General features: G+C 37.6%; 1 protein-coding gene across 2 annotated transcripts; it reads left to right on the forward strand.

Annotated features, from left to right (window-relative positions):
- The first annotated feature begins 808 nt into the window (after window positions 1-808).
- LOC132114710 (endophilin-A2-like) lies at window positions 809-24,263 on the forward strand. Of its 2 annotated transcripts, XM_059522987.1 has the most exons (10): window positions 809-1,180; window positions 14,683-14,751; window positions 15,375-15,447; window positions 17,160-17,303; window positions 17,408-17,541; window positions 17,946-18,104; window positions 19,911-20,014; window positions 20,107-20,240; window positions 20,502-20,549; window positions 22,900-24,263. In XM_059522987.1, the coding sequence occupies exons 1-10, from the start codon at window positions 1,136-1,138 to the stop codon at window positions 23,091-23,093; spliced, it is 1,104 nt and encodes a 367-aa protein (XP_059378970.1). In that variant the 5' UTR covers window positions 809-1,135; the 3' UTR covers window positions 23,094-24,263. The 2 variants fall into 2 exon arrangements, with proteins under 2 accessions (XP_059378970.1, XP_059378971.1); XM_059522988.1 differs by lacking the exon at window positions 20,502-20,549 and having other exon boundaries at window positions 814-1,180.
- Window positions 24,264-24,656: the final 393 nt, after the last annotated feature.

Raw genomic sequence — 24,656 nt, forward strand, 5'->3', positions numbered from 1 at the left:
AGGTTATTTGCCATTCAAAAATATAATAAAATGGAAAACAATTGTAAAAATATTTTACAATATTACTGTATTTGTGATCAAATAAATGCAGCCTTGGTGAGCATCAGATAATTATGTACTATAAAAGGCCTAATAGTTGTAGTTCCGTTATTGCTGTTAATCTAATAGCTTTATTACAAAGACAAAATGTTGTGCTCAGAAACCACATGCTGCCAAGATCATCTCAGCATAGTATTAGCATAGAGCAGTGATTCCCAACCTTTTTCAACTCGTGGCCCACACAACCAAACACATATGTCTGCCCATCCCACTGCAACAAAATCACCTGCCCCTGCTATTGAATTTTTCTTTATTGAATGGACTGGCAATGAACAGAAAATAACTCGGGCTGGCACCGCTTGGCACAAATGCTATTGTTCTGTAGCATATGCAGCAAGAATATCTAAGATAAATTGGTGGTTTATTCTTAAACCAATCAGCGAGCTCGAATAGTGGAAGCATAGTTACAGTTTAATATTTATTTTTTGTTATTTAATTATATGAAATTATGTTATTATGTTATAACTCAGACATTTTTACATATATGAACAATATTATTATTGCTTTTAATAGTTATTGGCGGCCCACCTGCAATACCATCGCGACACACTAGGGGGCCGCGGCCCACAAGTTGAAAACTATGGCATAGAGTCTTTTTGTAGAGCTCCACTAAAATAGACATCTGGCCCCATCTTCTGGTCAACAGAAGCTTTGGGTGCAGTGCATTTCCTGAGCGGTGGGGGCGCTGCTGTCCCGCATCCAATCCCTTCTCCGCTCGCGCAAGGAATGTGCTTGCGTTGCGCAGGAAACCGCTAGTTTCTGAAGACAAATGCGGTGGCTGCACTGTGAACCGTATTAAAGTCAGAATTTAATGGAAAGCCACCAGAAGAACATTTAAAAACATAGCTTTATAAAACCTTTCCCAGCAGCCACTTGGAGTATTTTTTGTGGAGCGGGGTCATAAATCGTTTATCTGAGGACTTGGGTTTTATATTTCACTCAGCGACCGTTGACTTTTGTCACACTGTGTGTCAGTATACAAACCTACTTTGCAAGTCTTTTTTTTTCGTCAGGAAAAGAGGATTACGCTTTGAAGATGTCCGTGGCGGGCTTAAAGAAACAGTTTTACAAAGCTAGCCAGGTTTGCGAGTTACTTTTTTCCTGTTGTCTTCTTCCATTGAACCGCGATGCTGTGCCAACTAGCTTAGCCTGCTAACGCTGCGCTAAACTTCAGTCCGCTATTCTGGACTTTAAAACTATTTTGTGTGTTTTTCTTTATATATGTATTTAACTCTTACAGAAAATGTATCACGTTTAACCGTGCTGTTGTTTAACTGTCATATCATATCCCTGTAGAGTTATTAACTGCTAACTGTCTTGTCCTACCTTGTAGTCATTACAATATTTAATATTTTTAACAGCTTTTACTGGTCATAAATAGTCAACGTCACTTTTCGGGTACGTTCACACGTAATTAGAGGTTACAGTGTGTTATAAATATGCATAAGAGTGCCTGTGTTTTCTTTTAGCTTGGTATTGCAATACAACGCCCACGTCCTTACTATATCACTTCATTTGCCACGTTTACTGTAGTAAAATGAACTATTTGGCTCTAAGCATATGCTCATGATCTACTCGTGAATTAGGGTCGTTTTAAAATGTAAGCATATATATGCTAATTCTGCATACAAAGAATATACTGCAGCATCAGGTTTACTCGAGATTACCGCAGTTTACTTCAATGCGTCTGCTGGACAATCACGTCTTGTTTGTGTCTCTTGTTTCTGTGGTTCACACTTTATGCTGGCCATATGTAACGTTAGTTGGAAAATGTGGCTTACAGCACTGGCTTTCGTTTTCAAAATGAGCAAAAGTCAGTCATGTAACTTGTCAGTGGGTTAAAGAAACCTGCATCTGATTAATCACACAATCCTGCTATGCAGTAACTTTTAAGCGCTTTCAGAATTAAATATGCATGTGAAAAAATTGCATATATCAATGCATGGTATGTCTATAGAAGAGTATGGCAGTGTTTCAGACATTTTTGGGGTCAAGCTCAGGTAGTTAAAATTTATTAATTATATCTTATTATTTACACAATGGCCAGAATATGAAATACAGGGAATATGAAATATCCTAAAATGAAAATAAAAAGCTGTAATTTATCTTTGCTTAGTGAGAAACTGAAAGTTCAAATGCTACTACACCAATCTATGTAATTGTGTCCAAAGGATTGAGGCAAAGCAACTAATACCACAAAACATCACAGAATTGATTGCTGGTGTTTCTGATATAATTGGATCTTACGAAAGGCTAACAGGATAGAAAGTGAAATTGAAAACAGAAAAAAAAATCTATAAAATTAGTTGTTAGAACACATTTTAATTAATACTTTGATTATAGTGAGGAAAGAACAAAGAAACACCTGAAACATTTTTAAAGGGGTCATATGATGCTTTTTTAAAGATCATTATTTTGTGTATTTGGTGTAACAGAATATGTTGACATGCTTTAATGTTCAAAAAAACACCTCTCTCAGGCCTCTCTCAAACGCTTAGTTGTCTACAAAGTCTCTCCTTCCGACAAGAGCAGTATGCTCTGATTTGCCAACTGACCAAGTGCATTGTGATTGGCCGAACACCACAAGCACTCGTCAGAAATGTAACCCCCCCTTTCCATAACCGCGAGCTTCATCTTTCAAAATAAATGTAAAGACAGTTAATAATGTCCTTAGTTTTACCATCAGTTCAAGCCCGAAAGGGGAACAGAGTGGCGTGACAGATACAGTGATGAAGCTCATATGTGTTTGCAGTACACAAGCCACGTATGGTTAAGACAGCTGACTCCACTGTGTGACCCTGTCTCTCTCTCTCACACACACCCACACTCACACAGACGCAACGTGCAAAACTGCACATTTGAACATTCAATAGCAAATACTTAAACTAATAACAAAACATACTTACAGTAGCTGATTCAGAAGCGCCAGATTGTTGTAGGGAAGTCAGAATTACTTCCTCTCCTAGGTTCACAAAACTGTTGTCATAAAATGCGTGGCTGTTCTGTTGTAAGTAATCTTAAAGATTCCTAATTGCATCTACTTTTGTAAGGCCAAATAAAGTGCTTATGCTTTCGCCTAGATACACACAGCATCTCCCTGACATGGCTGCTTCAACATTAACTGTAGTTACAGAAACCACCATGCCTTCTTTCTTTTTGTGAACATTTGGGCGGCCGGCATTACGCAAATATTTCCACATAGTGATGTATGTGTAGGCATGTTTTAATGAGGCGTGACAGAGTCTTAACTTTGATAAAGAATATCTCTTTGGATTTGAGACTTTTATTCTTTGCAACTTTACAGATCTTCTTCATGCACCAAGAGCTTGTAACACTCCAAAGAGAAAGCAAAAATTGAAATCGCATCGCATATGACCCCTTAAATACATTTTTTTTCTCATCTTAAACGTTAGTATGCTCTTGATCAAAGTAATTAAATTCTTAAAAGTTTGCTCCTATTTTCTTGTAATTGTCATATTATGGTTAAAGATAACTGACTAATGTGGTTTTCATTGGTTTCCAATTGTGAGTTTATTATATTTACCAATATTTTTATACATATGATGGGAGAATAAAAGTGTACTGCATTACAGCAAGAACTCCTTGGAGAAAAGAATAAGGTTTTCTGGCCAGTTATATCTAAACAAAATTATATCCTTCTAGTTTAGTTGAACATTGACATATTAAAATGGTAAAAGTGAAACAGAATTATGCATGTTTGTGGGCTCGCAGCAAGCAATGTGTTGGCTTAAAATATGAGACAATCAAATGTGTTATCATGAAAACCTCTCCCTGATTTTGGCTGCTCTTGTGTTGTTGTGAGAAGGTTCTTTGTCTGTGGTTTATGGTGTAATTAACTCAAGACTTAAAGTGTTTTTTTGTCAGTTTGTTAGTTTCTCGTTGCCAGTGATAGGGTTTTCCAAAGGGCACATGAGCACAGATGTAGTAAAAGCAGCACATCTCTGTTCCTGTTCGCTGATCTCAGCAGGAAGGGACAATCTGTTTCCCAGTTTCCTGTTAGGAACATGTTCCGATCCTCGGTGGGGGGTTTACATGAGTGGAGGAGTACAGCAGGGCAAAGGAAAATAGCCAGCGTTTGGGCCTGAGAGGCGGAGTATGAATCATGCAATACTAAGGGGGGTTGCTAGCTGTGCTGTCTCCTTCTTTTGCCTGGATCTTTTTATTGGACTGCAGTGCTGCAGCAAACTCATGACAGCATTCCACAGTAATCAATACTTGACACAGGCCGGACACCCTGCCAAAAGACAAACTCTGACACCAGTCACACCCTCAGTCCAGCCTTCCTCTCAGTGTGCTGTCCGTAGAACTGTTTGAGATACTGTGTGATTGCTTTTTTTAATGTACACACCAAGGAATGTTTTTAAATTTGCTTTTTTTTATAGCAGAAACAGTGCTTTTATGCACTGGCATTCTCCAGCCTTGTTTACAAATGGTAATGGGTAGAAAACCATGAAATCGTAAGAATTAGAATGACTTCCATGTGTGATAGATAACACATCTTACCACAGCGTAGCCTTTGTGGTATAGAATCTTGGCTAATATATGAAAATTACCTGTAATAAATCTACTTTCAAAAGAACAAAGCTTTAATCCATGGATAAATGCAATACCCCCCCCCCCCCCCCCCCAGAAATCTATTAAAGTCACTGTGGAATTAGTATATATTTATTATTCTAATGGATAGTTCTCCCAAAAAAATTAAGTAAATGAATGAATTCATTTAAAAAAAAGCTGTAAATTTACTCACCCTGAGACCATCAAAGAGGTATATGAGTTTGTTTCTTCTTTTGTGCCATCAGAATCAAAGTTCAAACAGCTGATAAAAGCATAACATTAATTCACATGACTCCAGTCCATCAATTAATGTCTTGTGAAGTGGAAAGCTTCATCATTAAGATGTTTTGAACTTCAAACTGTTGTTTCTGGCTAAAATATGAGTACTCCAATCCATTATATTGCTTTCTCCAGGGAAGAAGCCACCTTTTCTGAATCAAGAGAGAAGTATGCAAATTTAGTAGCATTTATAAGCAGAAATAGTCCAAAACAGTTAGAAAATAAATATGTTGGTGGATTTTGATGTTACAGGACAACAGGAGAGGAAGCGTTATTATAGATTACAGCTTCATGTAAAAAGTTGCTCTTTACATTTAGATTTTGGGCTCTTCTGTCTGCTGTAGACACTGATTTATCAATATTTTTTATGATAATATTCTGTTGATCAAAATCTTAATAGCATGAGATATTTATTTGGTTATGATGTCATTGTTTTGAAAGTGGATACACTCATTGAGTCTGAATTTGGAAATTGGAAAGTGGACTAGCTCCTGTAAACTGAAGTTCATCCGTCTAATTCTGACCGACTGCAGTCAGTGGGGTGGTGCCAGCCTAAAAGGTAGTAATTTCTGCACCACTGCAGTACAGTGAACTGCTTTTGTGAATGCTCCCTCTGTCTTCCACTGGTCAGACAAACAGATGCCATTGGTTGCTCCATTGTTGCTATGTTAGACTTGTTCAGATGCTTCAACAACCAGCAGTGTTTTAATTGCGCCCCATTGTTAATCATCCTAGAAATCATCCTAAAAATGCCTTCTAGTTGCCTTAGCATTAGGTCTATGCAAATAATTGAATGCGATGATCATTCGCATCTCGTCATTAAAGCTAGTCATGTGATTAGCAGTAAATCTCCATCACCTGCATTTAAATGGAGCATGGCATTTACCATACAGAGCTGTAGTTCACTGACGAGCTACGCAGTAACGCTTTCATCACTGGCATTACATTGGCAATAACATACGCAATAATGTGTAGCTTGTCAGTGAGCTATGGCCCTGTGTAGTGAATGTTACTAATAATCTAGTGGTATTGGAGAAACTATTTTAACTGAGGATCCATAACCTTTAAGCAGGTGTCTACCTAGTAACACATTTGCTTGGGATTTGTTTTGTTGTGTGGGCATTGCGTCAGTGGTATTGTTCTGAAATTCCTGCGTTGTCTCTGTGGCAGTTATAATCACAGTCATGCATTCTTCTCTTCATTAGATTCACAAGCACAGTATTATCTATGGAGTCTGGTCTTGGTTTCACTCTTCTCCTGCTGGGTCTGCTTTGGATAAGTGGCTGGCTGTGTGTGTGTGGGTATAAATATTTGTGTCAAAGTTAGCAGTACTTTGCATACTTTATCAACAGTGTGTGTCAGAACCAAGCCTCTGTATTATCTCTATAGCTGCAGATAAGGCCTCTCTTACTCATAAATATAAATAATCATGTTGCACGCTGTACAACAAGCTGTAAAGTTTCATTAAGGGAGTGTCTGACTGAGTTCATTACTTTTGGAGAGAATAAATGGCCTTTTGGTGTTCTTGGGATTTCTTTGAACATTTTTTTTTCTGGAAAAAAAACATCTACATCTGCATCAGATGTAGCTTGTTGATAATATAATTTTGTACTAATAAGTTTATACAAAGATGCATTAAACTGATCAAAAGTGACAGTACTGACGTTTACGTTCTTTTGAACAATCTATTCATCCAAGAAAAAATTTCATTATTTCCATAAAAATTTTAGCGTTGGTAATAAGAAATAATTCATAAGCACAAAATCATCAGCATATTAAAATGATTGCTGCAGTATTATGTGACACTGAAAAATATAGAGTAATGGCTGCTTAAAAAAATTAGCTTAACAATTACAGGAATAATTTACATTTTAAAATATATTAAAACAGTATTAAAAACGTGTATTATTTTACTGTCATTTTGATCAAATAAATGTAGCGATTGGTGAGAAAAAGAGAAAAAAAAACATGTTTTTAAAAACATTAAAAGTATATGAAAAATGTATATAAATTCTTTTATTACCACAATATTGTATACAAAATTGGATTTTTGGGAAGGTGGCACTGATAATATAGCCTTCATTGGAATGTTAAATTAAAAGGAACTTGAATATGCCAGTCTTTATCTGTGGCCTTAATCTAAGCTATATCATGTTTTCCACCCAGTTTATGGTGTTGACTCTATCCAGTGTCTTTCCCCACCTCAACATATTGGAGATGTTTGGACGCACCACTTGATTTGCCACAAAACACTGGTCAAATATTGACTGAATTGCACAGATACAGTATGCAAACATGCTTAGAGGATATAGAGGACTGAAAAGGTCACTGCAAGCAGACACCTCTGTGCCAAACACAGCTACAGTTGTAATGGAGCGTTCTTGTGCTGATGTGTTTGGCTTAAAATAAATGTTATTCATCTTCATGCAAGTTGTTTAGAGATGCTTTTGTGCATGGTGGTGTAAACACATAATTTATTGTGTTTTTTTATGACATCAATCTGCATATGTAAATTATTACACTAACAATTAAAAATATTGCAGGTGAAATGCAAGAATTCTGTATGAAAGGCCGCCACAGACATATTATCAAACAGTCAGTGGAAAGTTTACATTCACTTTATTGACCTCTAAAAACACTGTTTGTTATATCTGTTCATCCGTCTTTTTTTCTGCCACAATGTCATGTCTTTGAATCTTCTTAATTTGACGGCTTTAGTCAATAAATATTATGCGAATAATTGTAATTTTAATTCATATCATATGTCATAACATATAATGTCATTAATTAAATAGACTGCCCTAGTTTAAATAATCTGAATTGCTCATATATATTGCTCATAGATATTTTTTTTTCAAACCTAGCAGCAAGAGATGTCTTTGTAATATATACAACTGATGTTGTAAGAACCTCCCTTAATGGATTTAAAAAAAAAAAAAAAAGTATTTTTAAACTTTGGACAAATATAAAAGATCAGTTGGATTATGTTGTTCACAAACTAGTCCTGGATGTTTACAGTTTGATTAAACTGTAGAAAGCACCTACAGTATAAATTCATGGAACACAGAATCAGAAACAGCAAAAACACAAACTTCTCAACGTTGTAAGTTAACTATGGAAGCATATGGGTAGCAATATTCAATTTGGGATGTAATATGCAAAATGACAATGCATTTCTGTATTTACATTTACATTTTCCAATACATTTGTGCAACGTTTGGTGCAAAATGAAAATGAAAATTAAATTACATAATTTTCATTTGCCATTTCATACACCAGTTTTAATATGTAAATTGAATACTAATTTTAACGCTTTATAAGTTGCAAAATTAAAATGAAAATGTATTACAGAAATGATTAGATATGTATAACATGTTCAAGCAAAAACTGTGGCAAAATGCTAATTTAAATGCTATTTTTCTTAAATGCATTAACACCCACAGTCAAGACACTTCGATTGCATTTTCATTCAATGTCCCGCAATGAATGTAGCAAAATTCAATGTGCACATTGAAAATGCATTCTGAGCCGATCAAGTGTCCACCCCCTCCCACCATGTCAATCACTGCGTGAACAAGGCGGGGCTTGCAGAAGGTCAGAAGAGGATTCAAGTGAGAGAACATGGACAAGACAGTTGGTCCGTGTACGTTTTGATCATTTCTGAAACCACCGCTCACTGTTAATTAGCATAATATTTTAATCAGATGTAGCTGGGCACATAATTCGTGCTGCTGAGACCTGCAAATTATTTCTAGGTGGTAGTATTGTATAAAAATTGTCCCACTGATAAATACAGTTTATATAGTTCTCTCTCTTTGGATAAAAGTGAAGTGGAAATAAAAATCAATAATAGACTGAACAGTTCCATGTCTGTAACATTTACCACTCTCATATTTTAAGTCATAAGGCACTAGGTACGTGTGTGTGACATTAATAAATAATTGTAAAAATTAATATAGTTACATTTCTGAAATAAAAATAGTAAAATTAGCTCTATGCTGCTCAGTGCTCCTGTAGCCTACCCCAGAGCGCCCTCTCGCGGCTGTAGACGGTAATGTTTTCTCTTGGTTCTGAATAAATCTGACTTATAGTCCAGTGCGACTTATATATGTTTTTTTCCTCGTCATGATGTATTTTTGGACTGATGCAACTTATACCGAAAATACGGGTAACATTATTATTATTATTTATTATGAGAGTAATTTACACAGACTAGAACTTTAACATTTCACCAAATTCAGCTCAGATCTTCAGACTCGTCTGACTCGTGTTGCTGTATAACTGGCCAGACTTACCTTCCCAAAAAATCCTATTTAATTTTATTTCATAAATTTAACTATATTTATTTCCACTTCACTGTTATCCGAGGAGACAGAACTATTTGCACTGTTTTTATCAGTGGGACAATATTTATACAATACTATAACCTAGAAATAATTTAATTTAACTGGCAAGACTTACCCTCCCAAAAAATCCTATATAATTTTATTTCATAAATTTAACTATATTTATTTCCACTTCACTGTTATCCAAGGAGACAGAACTATTTGCACTGTTTTTATCAGTGGGACAATATTTATACAATACTATAACCTAGAAATAATTTAACGGGGTCTCTTGCAAGTCGCAGCAGCACGAATTATGTGGCCAGCTACATGTGATTTAAATATTATGCTAATTAACAGTGAGCGGTAGTTTCAGACATTACAGTGCCGCACTTGCACTGACTCTTATTCTGCCTGAAAGAATGAAAAGACCGAGCTGAAGGTGGAGCGATTCGACCAATCAGATGAAAGCAGTGTTTCAGCTCCGCCCACAAGTGCGAATGAAATATTGAAGCCATAAACCGAAATGATCAAAACGTACACGGGCCAACTGTCTTGTCCATGTTCTCTCACTTGAATCCTCTTCTTGAGATTTGAGTCTCTTGACCTTCTGCAAGCCCCGCCTTGTTCACGCAGTGATTGGCATGGCGGGAGGGGGCGGACACGTGATCGGCTCGGAATGCATTTTCAATGTGCACATTGAATTTTGCTACATTCATTGTGGGACATTGAATGAAAATGCAATCGTAAGTGTCTTGACTGTGAGTGTTAATGCATTTAAGAAAAATAGCATTTAAATGATCATTTTGCCACAGTTTTGGCTTGAACATGTTAGACATATCTAATCATTTCTGTAATACATTTTCATTTTAATTTTGCAACTTATAAAGCGTTAAAATTTGTATTCATTTTACATATTAAAAATGGTGTATGATATGGCAAATGAAAATTATGTAATTTAATTTTCATTTTGCACCAAACGTTGCACAAATGTATTGGAAAATGTAAATGTAAATACAGAAATGCATTGTCATTTTACATATTGCATTGTCATTTTGCATATTATATCCCAAATTGAATATTGCTACCCATACGCTTCCATAGTTAACACCATAAAATGACATGTTTTTGATTAATGTTCTTATGACGTGATATGACAAACATCCAGCACTTTCCATGTTGAAGTATACGCTTCCTTCAGCTAGGGTAAAAAAAAAACAATAAAACGAATAACATATGTTGGTGTGGATTGAGACTTAACATGTGGCTTTGTTTCAACAGTTGCATGATTACTGTCTTTGGTTCACTATTGCACGTTCAGGACATTAAGAGGAGTGGGACGAGCATGTGTCCTGAGTCCTGAGAACAACAACTGTTGTGGCAGACACAGGTTCTCACACAGAGCTTTTTTTTGTATAAAGCTTGATGTAGCCAAGTTATTCATGATGTGCTGTATAATTTTTACATTGATTTACTAAGAAGAAATTGTCTTATTGAAGCCAGTCAAAATGTTAAGAATGAATGCTATGGAAATACAGAGGGGAAAAATGGTCCCTCCTAAGTGAGCGCAATTGGAATTGGGGTGAGGGGAGGGCTAATTGGATTTTCATGTGTGCAGTGCTAAAATGAATGCTTTGAGAAAGATAGCTATTTTCTGTACAGTTTATATTTGGTTTTGAGGAATCTAGAGATGAGGGTAAAGTGTATATTTAGAAACGTCTGAGACAAAGACAAAATTTTGCGTGCGTCATGTCTGATCTTGCCTTGGGCCCCTTGTGAGTCAAAACTGCTGCTATCCTTGCTTTTATGTGTGGTTTAGACTTAAAATGAGCTTCTGACATCACACAGGTTTTCTTATACATAACAAGTGTTTTTTTGTGAGTGAGTATACATTATGAGTGTTTTCTCTGCCTGACATTCAGGGAGGCTGTCAATGAACTTTATAATCACTGAAAGTTCTGAAAGTGAACTGGTTGAATCCAAGCGGCAACATTCTGATCTGAAAAATGAAGCCTACCCGGAAGTGCGAAAAACTGCAATACATCGAAAATCCGCCAGGGGAAGGTCCCAAAAGGGAGCAAATGTCCATAGCCCCCATGTTAAAATGTACGTTTTCACAGCATAAATTCATGTTTTTACAAGTTGGTCCCATAGACTTTTATTGTATTTTTCGATAGCTTCCGAGTGCCTGACAACTGTGAGGGGGGTGATTTTTTTTCTAACTCGTTAGTTTAGATCGTATTTAGATATAAAATATATGACAATAAGGGTGTGGTTAACTTTGAGTGACAGCTTGATTGACAGCTGACAAGGCAGCGCCACGGCGAATGACAACAAGAAGCGTCATTTTTTAATACAGTTGACATATAATACTACTGTTTCTGTATCATGAAATGTAGTTTTAAAAGGTTTTCAGGCGAGAATGTAGTTGTTTAAAGCTCAAATCTGTGGTTTATTTAAAGATTTATGAAAATTTTATCCAGTTGATCCAGCGATGACCGGGCGCTCGGCGTTCATGTACCCCGCCTGAAGCAGTCTTTCCGCGGACTCTGGCGTCTCTGTAGTGGTTAAACATGAGATATAATTCATCTTGTGTATATCTAATGGGCGATTTTTGGTCTCGTAAATCTATAATTTTTTCCCTGGGCAATCGTTTTGGCTGAGGGGAAGTTTCATAACTTTATAAGCTATTTAACTTTACCGATGTATGGTTAGACTAGAGCGCTGACTTAGTATGTTTAACTGAATTGTTTGCTTTATTTGTATAGCTTCTTATACCTTTTACTTATACTTTTATAATGGCTAATATTGATAAAACTGAAATTTAACAAAAAGAGACTGGGTTGAGCTTTGTCATTTAAAATTTTAATACAACGAAGATGATCTGTAATGTTGTTTACTGCAAAATCTGTTGTTTAGTACAAATGCACATATTGCCTGGACCATAAAATGTTTAATATTTTTATATTACAACCCGAATTCCGGAAAAGTTGGGACGTTTTTTAAATTTTAATAAAATGAAAACTAAAGGAATTTCAAATCACATGAGCCAATATTTTATTCACAATAAAACATAGATAACGTAGCAAATGTTTAAACAGAAATTTTACACTTTTATCCACTTAATTAGCTAATTTAAAATTTAATGCCTGCTACAGGTCTCAAAAAAGTTGGCACGGGGGCAACAAATGGCTAAAAAAGCAAGCAGTTTTGAAAAGATTCAGCTGGGAGAACATCTAGTGATTAATTAAGTTAATTGATATCAGGTCTGTAACATGATTAGCTATAAAAGCTTTGTCTTAGAGAAGCAGAGTCTCTCAGAAGTAAAGATGGGCAGAGGCTCTCTAATCTGTGAAAGACTGCTTAAAAAAATTGTGGAAAACTTTAAAAACAATGTTCCTCAACGTCAAATTGCAAAGGCTTTGCAAATCTCATCATCTACAGTGCATAACATCATCAAAAGATTCAGAGAAACTGGAGAAATCTCTGTGCGTAAGGGACAAGGCCGGAGACCTTTATTGGATGCCCGTGGTCTTCGGGCTCTCAGACGACACTGCATCACTCATCGGCATGATTGTGTCAATGACATTACTAAATGGGCCCAGGAATACTTTCAGAAACCACTGTCGGTAAACACAATCCGCCGTGCCATCAGCAGATGCCAACTAAAGCTCTATCATGCAAAAAGGAAGCCATATGTGAACATGGTCCAGAAGCGTCGTCGTGTCCTGTGGGCCAAGGCTCATTTAAAATGGACTATTTCAAAGTGGAATAGTGTTTTATGGTCAGACGGGTCCAAATTTGACATTCTTGTTGGAAATCACGGACGCCTCCGGGCTAAAGAGGAGGGAGACCTTCCAGCATGTTATCAGCGTTCAGTTCAAAAGCCAGCATCTCTGATGGTATGGGGGTGCATAAGTGCATACGGTATGGGCAGCTTGCATGTTTTGGAAGGCTCTGTGAATGCTGAAAGGTATATAAAGGTTTTAGAGCAACATATGCTTCCCTCCAAACAACGTCTATTTCAGGGAAGGCCTTGTTTATTTCAGAAGGACAATGCAAAACCACATACTGCAGCTATAACAACAGCATGGCTTCGTCGTAGAAGAGTCCGGGTGCTAACCTGGCCTGCCTGCAGTCCAGATCTTTAATCTATAGAGAACATTTGGCGCATCATTAAATGAAAAATATGTCAAAGACGACCACGAACTCTTCAGCAGCTGGAAATCTATATAAGGCAAGAATGGGACCAAATTCCAACAGCAAAACTCCAGCAACTCATAGCCTCAATGCCCAGACGTCTTCAAACTGTTTTGAAAAGAAAAGGAGATGCTACACCATGGTAAACATGCCCCGTCCCAACTATTTTGAGACCTGTAGCAGAAATCAAAATTGAAATGAGCTCATTTTGTGCATAAAATTGTAAACTTTCTCAGTTTAAACATTTGCTATGTTATCTATGTTCTATTGTGAATAAAATATTGGCTCATGTGATTTGAAAGTCTTTTAGTTTTCATTTTATTAAAATTTAAAAAACGTCCCAACTTTTCCGGAATTCGGGTTGTATATTTAAAATGAAAAGAGGCAGGTTTGTGTTTTATATTTAGTTTTTTCATAAATAGGCAAACGTTATGTGTAGTTGAATATAATCAATATCCGTTGCCTGAACCACATTTGTGTGGCTATAATGTTTAAGATTTCTTTTAATGAAAACGAAAATAGTTAGTATGGTGTTTTATAACATATTTCGTTGCCTAAAATATACACAGAGATAACCGAATTTGCAGAGCGAGCTGAGTGAAGCGCGCTGCGTCAGAAGGTGGGCGGGGTTAGGATTTCCCTAGATTTTCCAAGATGGCGCTGCCCATACCCCCCATAAACGGCTTCAAACCCGTTCTTCAGAAAGTCTATTGGTGACGTCACAGACGCTTTGTCCATATTTTTTACAGTCTATGGTTGAATCATATTGTATTTTTAAATCCGTTTTAGATATAGCATCAGACTAGTTTTTTTTTCAGTCAGACTTGAATATGCAGTATTTTTATGTTTAATATTTCTTTTTTATTAACTTTTATTACGCTTTGCACAATCTTTGATTACACCGTGTCATATGAAACTCCAGTGAGTAATGATTCCAATGCAGGTTTCAGAAACCTTAACACAAAAGTTGTTTCATTTTGACATAAATATCTGTTATAAGTTAGATTCACTAACCACCCTGACAGATTTAGATCACTCATTGAGGGTTATTTGTTAATGAATTGAATTGAACTTGTCACACTGTGTGTCTTGATTTGATTTTGTGTTATGATCAGTACTGTACAACCTTATGTAATCTAGTTGCATTTATCATCTTTTTAATACAGTCATCATACTGGATTAAAATGGTTTCTTTCTCTGTCAGATGGTGAGTGAGAAGGTTGGTGGTGCCGAGGGAACTAAACTGGACGAGGAGTTCAAGGACCTCGAGAGAGTAAGTATTTGCAGCCACACTGCAGCCAACAGTCTTTCTAAAAACATTGATTTAAACAGATTAAGTAATTCAAAGGCTTGACCACACATCCATTCCATAAGTAAAATTTTCTATACCACCTGTGTTTTTCTGGAAAGTTTCTTTCACTTACTAAGTGTAATTGGTGTGGCTTTAGTGATCCAGGATTGTCTGTTTTCATTATTATCTGAAATGTTTATTCACTGCAGTGTCTTAGAATTATAATTTTTTTTAAATTTAATAATCCTGTCCACTATACCCTAGTGATATCATTCGGTCTCTTGAAAACACTGTTTGATATACGTTCAACTAACACTAAACATTAATGACTTCACAGATTTGATATTGCCACTTCATTCAGTTCGCTGTAATTATCTGAGTAAATGGTTTTGTAGAATACTACCAAATAAAGATGAAATGAAGAGCAGTGTTCTGATAGATCTTATGTAGGGATATTCAGTACAATATTTATTCGGAAGCGGTAAAAGTGTAGTCTGCTGGTCGTTATTGCTAAATACACCTCATCTGGAAGGTGATACTAATGTTATTACAGAGACATTTTGTTATATTGGTTAGTGTGTGACTTCCCCTCTGTGTTTCTATAGAAAGTGGATGTGACAAATAAAGCTGTGATAGAAGTCATCTCTAAAACATCAGAGTACCTGCAGCCTAATCCAGGTAAGACCAAAAACACTACTGGAGCTATCTTTGTGTCTGTTTAAGATTTGCATACATAGTCCTTAAGCCTGCCAGTTGAATTGGGAAATGGGACAAGGGAGGTCACATACGGGACACATCAATTAAGCCCAATATATGGGACACCCCGGCTAATATGGGACAGTAGGAAACCCTAGTCTTAAGCCATCCTGGAATGTTTTGCCTACTGTTTTATAAGTACTGTGAATTTGGACCTATCAGTCTGCTCACTTACCGTTTTTCAGCTACCATATAGTATGAAAGCAGATATATCCAGACTCAGGTAAACTGCTGTAAACATCAACAACAATAGATGCACATGTTTACAAGTGCTTATTAAAGGGGAATAAAAGATACCTGCAGCTATAGTTTACACGAGTACATGAGACATTTTATCGATACTAACTTCTGGAGAGATATAGCACAGGCACTGAACAATGCTTAAACTTTGTAGAATGCATGTGTTAAGCACCTATAGCCACGTTATCACCGCTGAACTTTACCCAGGATCTAGGGACTTTGGGTTGGTACTCAGTGTATTTCCACCGCAGGAACCAGGATCTTAATAAAGTTCTGGATAAAAAAAAATGGCCCTCAGAAAGTCCCTGCTCGTGAGGTATTACTTTTTCAAAGGTCTGGAACTTTCGGGGGCGGGACTTGGGCACTGAGCATGCTGATTGGTCGAGTTCATGCAGCATTGTGATTTCAACCACCATTTATTCTGATAATTTTCAAAATATTATTGTTATTGTGTCACGAAATGTAGTTTTAAAAGTATTTCAGGTGAGAATTTAGTTGTATAAAACTCAAATCTGCAGTTTATTTAGAAAGACAGCACCTATTTAAAAATGGGTATCGCCAATTTTGGAGACAATCAGCTCCACGCGATCAGCGGGACCTCAGTGCTCATGTTACAGAGGAGAGCACTCTCAACTCGGCTAGTCCTTCTGACATTTCCCACTGGCTCTGATGTCTCTTTAGTGGTTAAACATAAAATATAATTAGTTTTGGGTAAATCTAACAGGTGATCTTTGGTCTTTATTCACTTTACCTATATGTTGAATGAAAATAAAATTTCTATAATATTTCGTTTCATTGTAATGTAGGCTGTATAAATACACATTTCTCTTAATTAATATGTTTAAATGAAAACAAAAGGAAGCAGTGGTATTTGATAACATATTTCATCTTATTTTAAATTGCAGTAGCCAAGGCGAGCTGACTGATGTTATCAAGTACACTGCTGTTTGCAGAATTACCGTCGTCCCGTCCGTGGGAGATCACACTCCCGAGTCGAACTCACAAAGTCTGAACTACCGGGGATGCAAGTCTGAAATTTGCGTACTTTGTATTGAGAAACACGCGCAGACGTCACCAGATAATTTGCCTAATCTTCACGGTACTTTAGACCACGGTGGAAATGCAGAAAGCAACAGGTCTGGGGGGAAAATAGTTCCTGGGGAAAAAAGTTCCTGGTACAATTGTTCCGGGTGATTTCGTTGGAAACGCGGCATATGTTCACTAACATTATCAAAAGGGGTATGCTTTGAAAGCTTTGTGTTCAGATGTACGCATGAGCTAAGCTTTTGTACCAAATACATGTATACTTTTTTTTCTGGCAACACAGATGCTCACAATAAACGTTATTGATCATTACTGTAAAATATCTTTTTCCTTCTGTTTCTTTCACACAGCATCTCGTGCAAAGCTCTCCATGTTGAACACAATGTCTAAGATTAGAGGGCAGGTGAAGAGTCCAGGTTATCCACAGGCAGAGGGGCTGCTGGGAGAATGCATGGCGAAGTATGGCAGAGAACTCGGAGAGGAGACAAACTTTGGTGGGTTTAGAAAATAAGTGCCGCTTTTAAATTCTCAGAGATTTTGTTTGTAATTCTCCCACTAACCAAATGTACAAAACAACCACATATGTGTCTGTCTGTAGGTGGTGCTCTAGTTGACGTTGGTGAAAGTATGAAGAGGCTAGCAGAGGTGAAGGATTCATTGGACATTGATGTCAAACAGAATTTCATTGACCCTTTACAAGGCCTGGCTGACAAGGACTTGAGAGAAATACAGGTTTGCTTTACAGGTTACATTCTCTGTCGGTCTCACACGCATATATGATTTAAACATACCTGTATACATTTTATGTGATGCCCATATTCTAAGAAAAAAACTGCAAAAATTGGGGTACCTTTGTACCCTGTTGTACCCTTTAGGGGTACAGCAGCTTGTCATTGGGCCGGTACTCTTAGAGTAAGGTTCATTAGTAGTACCTTAAGGGTACATATTACTGCAAAAAGGTACTAATATGCCCCTTTCAGTGGTACATAAGGTACAAAGATGTCCCTTCAAGGGTACAGCCTCAGTGACAAGCTGTTGTACCCTAAGGATGCAATTTATGCACATTTCCCCGAAGGTGCAGATAAAATATGTATATGTATTGTAGTATTGAAATGGAGAGTTTGCCTCTTTTGCAGCACCATTTGAAAAAGCTTGAAGGGCGCAGGCTGGATTATGACTATAAGAAGAAACGTCAGGGAAAAATTCCAGATGAAGAGGTCAGGCAGGCTCTGGAGAAGTTTCATGAATCTAAGGAAGTGGCTGAGATCAGCATGTACAATCTTCTGGAAACTGATGTAAGGATTTACCATCTGACTCGATGCTTCATTTGGTGTGTTTTTGTGCTTTTGTTTCTTGGGGGTTGTGCTAATCCTATTAGCAGCACTGAATAATTCAATGTTTATCTGGAAAACCTTACCCTTACTGATTTTGTACCTGCTGTCTCTACTTTAAGAACTTGCGAAGACAAAGTCAATTTAGAATTAGCAGTTTGGAAGATAAAAACTTTCTGTCCTTTTTTGACTCGAGCTCATCACCGGGCTGGGGTCAAGACAGGTAATCCAATAAAGCTGTAGTGCAGCCGGAAGGATAAAAATCCTCTTGCTTGGCTGTAGCTTTTGTAGCTTTGGGAAGTCGTGGCCTAATGGTTAGAGAGTCGGACTCCCAATCGAAAGGTTGTGAGTTTGAGTCCCGGGCCGGGGGAGTGCATGTACAGTTCTCTCTCCACCTTCAATACCACGACTTAGGTGCCCTTGAGCAAGGCATCGAACCCCCAACTGCTCCCCGGGCGCCGCAGCATAAATGGCTGCCCACTGCTCCGGGTGTGTGCTCACAGTGTGTGTGTGTGTTCACTGCTCTGTGTGTGTGCATTTCGGATGGGTTAAATGCAGAGCACAAATTCTGAGTATGGGTCACCGTACTTGGCTGAATGTCACTTCACTTTCTTCACTTTCACTTTTTTCTAGCTTTTAGTTTTAATGGAGTGGTCAGAGCGCCATCTATTGGTTGAAAATGACAATAACTTGATGAAGGAATAAACATCTGCTGGTGTAGTATATGGAACAAGACTATTTTAAAGTCATCTAGTGCTAGATGTAAAGTAATACAGTATGATACAGCTTTAAACATGTAAACATTTAGTGTGAACAGCTAGCAGAGCTTCCAGTCTAGATTCAGCAGTCAAGTGAGATCCATGTGAACTCAAGACCTCAGGAGTTACTCATTAACTAGGCTATTTGCTTATGAATGTCAAGTCAAGTCACCTTTATTTATATAGCACTTTATACAATATAGATTGTGTCAAAGCAGCTTTACAGTGTTAAACAGAAAACATTGTGTGCTGACAATGCAAGAGGACAATAGAAAACAGTCAATTTATCATTTAAAGTCAGTTCATTGTTGATTCAATGATGTCATTGTCCAGCTCAGTTCAGTTCTCTTCCAAAAGTTGCCAGAAATTGTATCCCCTAATGGGATAATGAAGCAAGCCAAAGGCGACAGTGGCAAGGAACCAAAAATGCATTGGTGACAAATGGAGAAAAAACCTTGGGAGAGACCAGGTTCAGTCGGGGGGCCAGTTCTCTTCTGGCCAGCCGAAACCAGCGTGACCTAGTTTAATTCCAGGCTTCAAGTTCAACGCACATCAGATTGAGCACTTGTCTGGTTCTCGTGGTCTTGTGCCGATGGCCGATGAGGAATATTGTTGTGCTTTCCCAGTGTTGCCATAAATACATCTTTATATATTTCAGTGTTTCCCATTCATTAATTTATTTGTGGCCTGCCACAATTTAAAAAAAACTGACTGCCACAAATAGATTTTCCAAAAAACATTGACTTCTGAAAATGTTCAATGTCATTTTCATTTCATCTTTCCTATGATGCCTAAGTAGCATTCATGAGCACAAGTGTTGCTTTGTGTACAGCCATTACCGGAGAAACCACTATTTCTGCCACTCCAAAAACGGCTCCTGCTGGCATAGAATGAATTAGCATTTTTTAATAAGAACATATGCTATTTTATATATTTCCTCCGGGGTTAGTGCCGCCACACATAGTGTAAGTATATGGGAAACACTGTATTTAATGTGTGTGTTCCTGTGCAGATTGAGCAGGTGAGCCAGCTGTCATCACTGGTTGAGTCTCAACTGCAGTACCACAGGCAGGCTGTTCAAGTCCTGGAGGAACTCTCTGACAAACTCCAAGACAGGTGTGTATGTGGGCACGTGTCTTTGCAAAGCATATGTGTTTGTTCTTTATTCTGTCGAAAGAAGCAATAATGACTCTTGTTTAACCAACCAGGATGAAAGATGCTCAGTCACGTCCTCGTAAAGAGTATGTGGCCAAGCCCAAGCCTATAATTGACTTTGGAGAGACCAACGAACAGTCAAACGGTGGCTTCACCCCAACATCTGCTCCACCCATGCGCAATGCAGGTAAGACCAGACACTTTACCTGCTTAACATGGTCATAAAATACACATTTCACCAATTTAGCTGTTCCTGGATGAGGATAGATGATCTTCATTACATTGGAGGAAATGCCTTGGGCGTGAGACTAGTGAGAGAAAGGCACATTGTGCGGCCCGGTGGCAGGGTGTGATGAGACCGCCTGTACATGTGGCGGGATAGGCAAGACAAATGGACAGCTGTCAGCCAGTGACCCTGTTCTGTGTTCTCTTCTTATTACGTCATCAGAGCCATACCGCCAGTTTGGCAGAATATCCATGTGGAAACCCAGATTGCGTGAGTCAGAGAGTGTGTGGCTCTGTATGTGTTTGCATGGGAATGTCTGTTTGTTTATGTGTCTTTGGTTGGACGAAAAGCTTGGGGGGGGGGGGGGGGGGGTTATTGGAAAGGTGCAAGAAAGTAAAGGAAGTAGGAATGTGCAAAATGGTAAATTTTCTGGGTGTATAATCATTATATTTTACCAGATTTTGGATATTTAATTTTGTATTCTCATGCCCAGTGTTTGTAGACTTAGATTTCCCTCATTTAATAACACTGTGCAATGTAATCATTAGCTATGAGTGTGTTTTTTCCATACTGTACATTCAATTGTTGTATGCGATTAACTTTATTAATTTTAAACTACTTGTTTAATATCTAGTAATTAATTTTACATTTGCTGTAGACAGCGTTATAAAATTAAAATATATATGGGCCATTTATCACCCATAAAATAATCATGGGCTTATCATATCGTGCATCCCTGATATTTTTATATGGAGGAGAACTAAAAAAGAATGTGGGGGAAGTTATGAAACAGTACAACAGTTACAAAAATAAGCTTTTTGTAATTTTATGAAGGGAAGTGCAAAGTTCATGAAAGGTTCAGCTCTTCATTAAATGGTAGTTTATTGCACTGACACACAGTAAACTACAGCTTATATAGTGTCTTTTTGGTGGGTATGTGTGCTTTATGCATAGCCCCTTTCACACTGCACGTCGGACCCGGCATATTGCCGGAACATTGCCGGGTCTCCTTCTGCGTGAAAGCAAACACGTCCCGGGATTGATTCCGGCATTGAACCCAGGTCGGGGACCTAGTAACATTGCCAAGTTCAACCCGGGACGAGCGCTGTGTGAACCAAAGCCAGATCTAATGCCGTGTCGAAGTGATGACGCACGTTATCGCGCGACTCTTTTACCGGCTGTTTTGAAGGAAGATCAATGTTCATGACAAAAAAATATGGGCAAACTGTAATGAAGCAGAGATCAGTTAGTTCCTCACTTTCCGTGCTGACGCCGAGATCGTTCGCTTGCTTCAGTGAAAGTATAACGTGCCTAACGTTTTCGACTCGGTACATTACACGTCACTCCCTGATGTCACGTGTCGTTATGGGACCTTTACGGGTTGTGTGTGAAAGCACGCACATATCCCGGGTAATCACTGGCAGTGTGAAAGTGGAAAATCTAGCGACCCGGGAACAATTGCCGGAACACTTTACCCGTGTATTTGCTGGAATGGCAGTGTGAAAGGGGCTAAAGTGTGTGTGTGATTGTAAATGTGCGCTTGTGTGTTGGCCTCAAGCACAGAGTACTGCTCCACATAACAGAGGGATCCCCTGCTACATACTGAAACTGTAACATGACCACAGACCCAGGCTTTGGCACCCGACCCCTCACTAACACAGAGCACCTCATCCTAACCCAGATGGTTGTAGTGGGATTAAAACTGTGTGTTAAACATTAACACTACGGCACTCCATGACTTTGGTTTATCAGACTTGTCTTGGAAGGGTTAACTTAACATTTTAATTTTGTGCTATGAAATACTGCTATGATATTTTTACTTTTATTTTAGAATTTTCAGTTTTCATTTTAACTTTAGTATTTTTATTACTAAATTGTATATATAATTGTTTATTTTATTTATTCATTTTAAGTTTATCTATAATTTCTATATAGCTTAACTTGTTTTTCTCATTTTTAGTTTAAGTCATTTTAGTATTTCAACTTAAACATATCTATTTTATTCAGCTGCCATTGCAACATTTCTGATTTTTGTTTAATTTAAGTTTTCATCTGATATTTATGTATTATTTCAAATGTATTTGTTACCGAAAACACTTTTACATTTTTTGTTAACAATACCAATACTGCTATGAAGTATTAAAGTGTTCAAAAAGCATTTTATTGGTTCTTTAGTGAATTTCATTTCAGATTAATCTCATGTTTTTTTTTTCCAAAATAGAAATTAGAAGAAACAAAAAAAATCAAAAAGGGTCTAACTTGTATTTCTACAATTAATTTTGGGTGTGTATATACAACCTGAATGTGACATTTTAGAGTAAATAATTACTTTTTAGGACTTAAAAGGTCAAATATTGGTTTAATACTTTTTTTTCAGCGTTGTTTTGTCTTTAGAAATGTTATTTAATTAAAAAAAGTTTTTCCAGACAAGAACAAAATGTCTTTAAAATACTTATATTATCTGACCCCTAAGGATGTTATAGTTAAATTACTGTTATGAGTGCTAACAATATATTTCCTTTTTAGTTTTTACTTCCTCCATTGTATACTAACATCCCTCATTCCCAAAATCTCTACTTAATATCCCATTCTCATTAAATCTCTCCCTTTCTGCTTTTAGCAGCGGAGCAGCCATGCTGTAAGGCGCTCTATGACTTCGAGCCGGAGAATGAAGGTGAATTGGGCTTCCGCGAGGGTGACATCATCAATCTGACCAATCAGATAGATGAAAACTGGTATGAAGGCATGCTGCGTGGCCAATCTGGATTCTTCCCTCTCAACTACGTGGAGGTGATCGTTCCTCTGCCACACTAGGAGGTCTTCATTGAGGAAAAGAGGGGGAGAGAAAGAAAGAGCAATAAAAAAGTGAAAGGGAGAAACCTGGAGGGAAGTGAGGTAGGGAGAAAGGAACCAGTTGAAGTCATCTTGGTCTTCATCCTCACCACATTGTTGCCGTTGATCCAAATGTACCTGTACTCTGGCACTTTTACACATTGATTTATTTTTTGAAGGACGCAACTTTGGGAAATGATGACCTTTCACATTCCAGGACAGACTGACTGACCGGTTGACTGACATATGGACAGTATAACCTGGTGCTTGAGCTAAAATTTCAGACACACTAACTCGCTTTATTGTCCAGGTCTTTTAATAATGTCTCATTCTGTTTGTGCTGCATTAAGTGAAAAGAAATGACTACAGACTATGATGTCCCTGTGATAAAATGATTATACTTTTAAAGAGTAGACTGGCTATTCTTAATCAGTACAAATTCTCAATAGTTGGATTGTGAAAAGTTGCGTTTTGACTCGACTGGTCTCCTTACTGCCCCTGCTGGTCAGGCTGCAACATTAAACTTCCTCAGATTAGGGAAAACTGCCTTGTATCTGTGATGAACACGTAAGCACTGTGGGACTGTGCGTACAGTGTCCCAATGTGCAGCAATCCTGAGCCACAGACCTGTAGAGAGGAATAAGTCCTTTTGTACGCTCTATAATTTTAACATTTTTCTATAGCTATTTGTCATCTAATATGTTTTCATGTATATTTTTTACAAGTTAATAGAAATTAGATGCTGAATTGCACCTTGCATTATGTCATAAAGGTGAGCGAAAACACCTATGGGATGTGTTGCGTCATGTAGAGAGGGTTTTACTGCACTACAACTGTTTTGAAACACTTTGTGCACCCCTTACAACTTCTAACACATTAAGGGCTCCAGACAAACCATTTACAGACTTTTTCTGAAGGAAACACAGCCAAATAGTTCTTTAATGCCTGAGTAATAGAGTCTTCCTCTCTTTTTCTCCTCTTTTAATGTCAGTTTACAGTAGTCTCTACATCTGATGCTGCTGGCAGTGTCCCATTATTTCAGGTGTGTATATGTGGGTGTGTTTAGGTTGGATGTTGGCTCATAAGCCCCGTATTAGTCTAATTAACACAGAATATTTTGATATAAAAAAATAAATCTTCCCATTTTCAGAAGAGAAGGGATGGTGCTACATCTCTTGCTCTCCTCCATCATGGGCAATGTATTTTTAGAGCTTTAAAAGTGGTTGAAATGGTTTTCTTCATTTTTCCATCACACTCCATAAAAGCATGGACCTACACCGTCCACCCGACTCCAAGCACCCCGACTAGAGCACCTCTGTGTCCTTTTCCTCCCAACATCTGTTTACATGTCTTGTCCATGGTTTTTTTTTTTGCTCACCGTAACAGACTGTTGTAGATGTGCTGAAGCAGACAGGCTACGATCACGGTTTCATTGTGAAAAGAGTTTTAGTGCCTTTTTGATGGCAAGAATGGATCTAGAAAACCAAACAAAATATGAATTATGATTTTCGAGCTAATATGTAGTTTTGTCTGTCCTTTTTCTTC

Source organism: Carassius carassius, chromosome 34 (genome assembly GCF_963082965.1).
Source record: "Carassius carassius chromosome 34, fCarCar2.1, whole genome shotgun sequence".
Classification (NCBI taxonomy): domain Eukaryota; kingdom Metazoa; phylum Chordata; class Actinopteri; order Cypriniformes; family Cyprinidae; genus Carassius; species Carassius carassius.

What these genes read in the sequence shown, in the direction of transcription:
- LOC132114710 (XM_059522987.1), top strand. Translation starts at nt 1,136, where the DNA reads ATGTCCGTGGCGGGCTTAAAGAAACAGTTTTACAAAGCTAGCCAG. An exon ending in AGTTTTACAAAGCTAGCCAG is followed by an intron (nt 1,181 to 14,682) that starts GTTTGCGAGTTA and finishes TTTCTCTGTCAG; the next exon opens with ATGGTGAGTGAGAAGGTTGG. An exon ending in AGTTCAAGGACCTCGAGAGA is followed by an intron (nt 14,752 to 15,374) that starts GTAAGTATTTGC and finishes GTGTTTCTATAG; the next exon opens with AAAGTGGATGTGACAAATAA.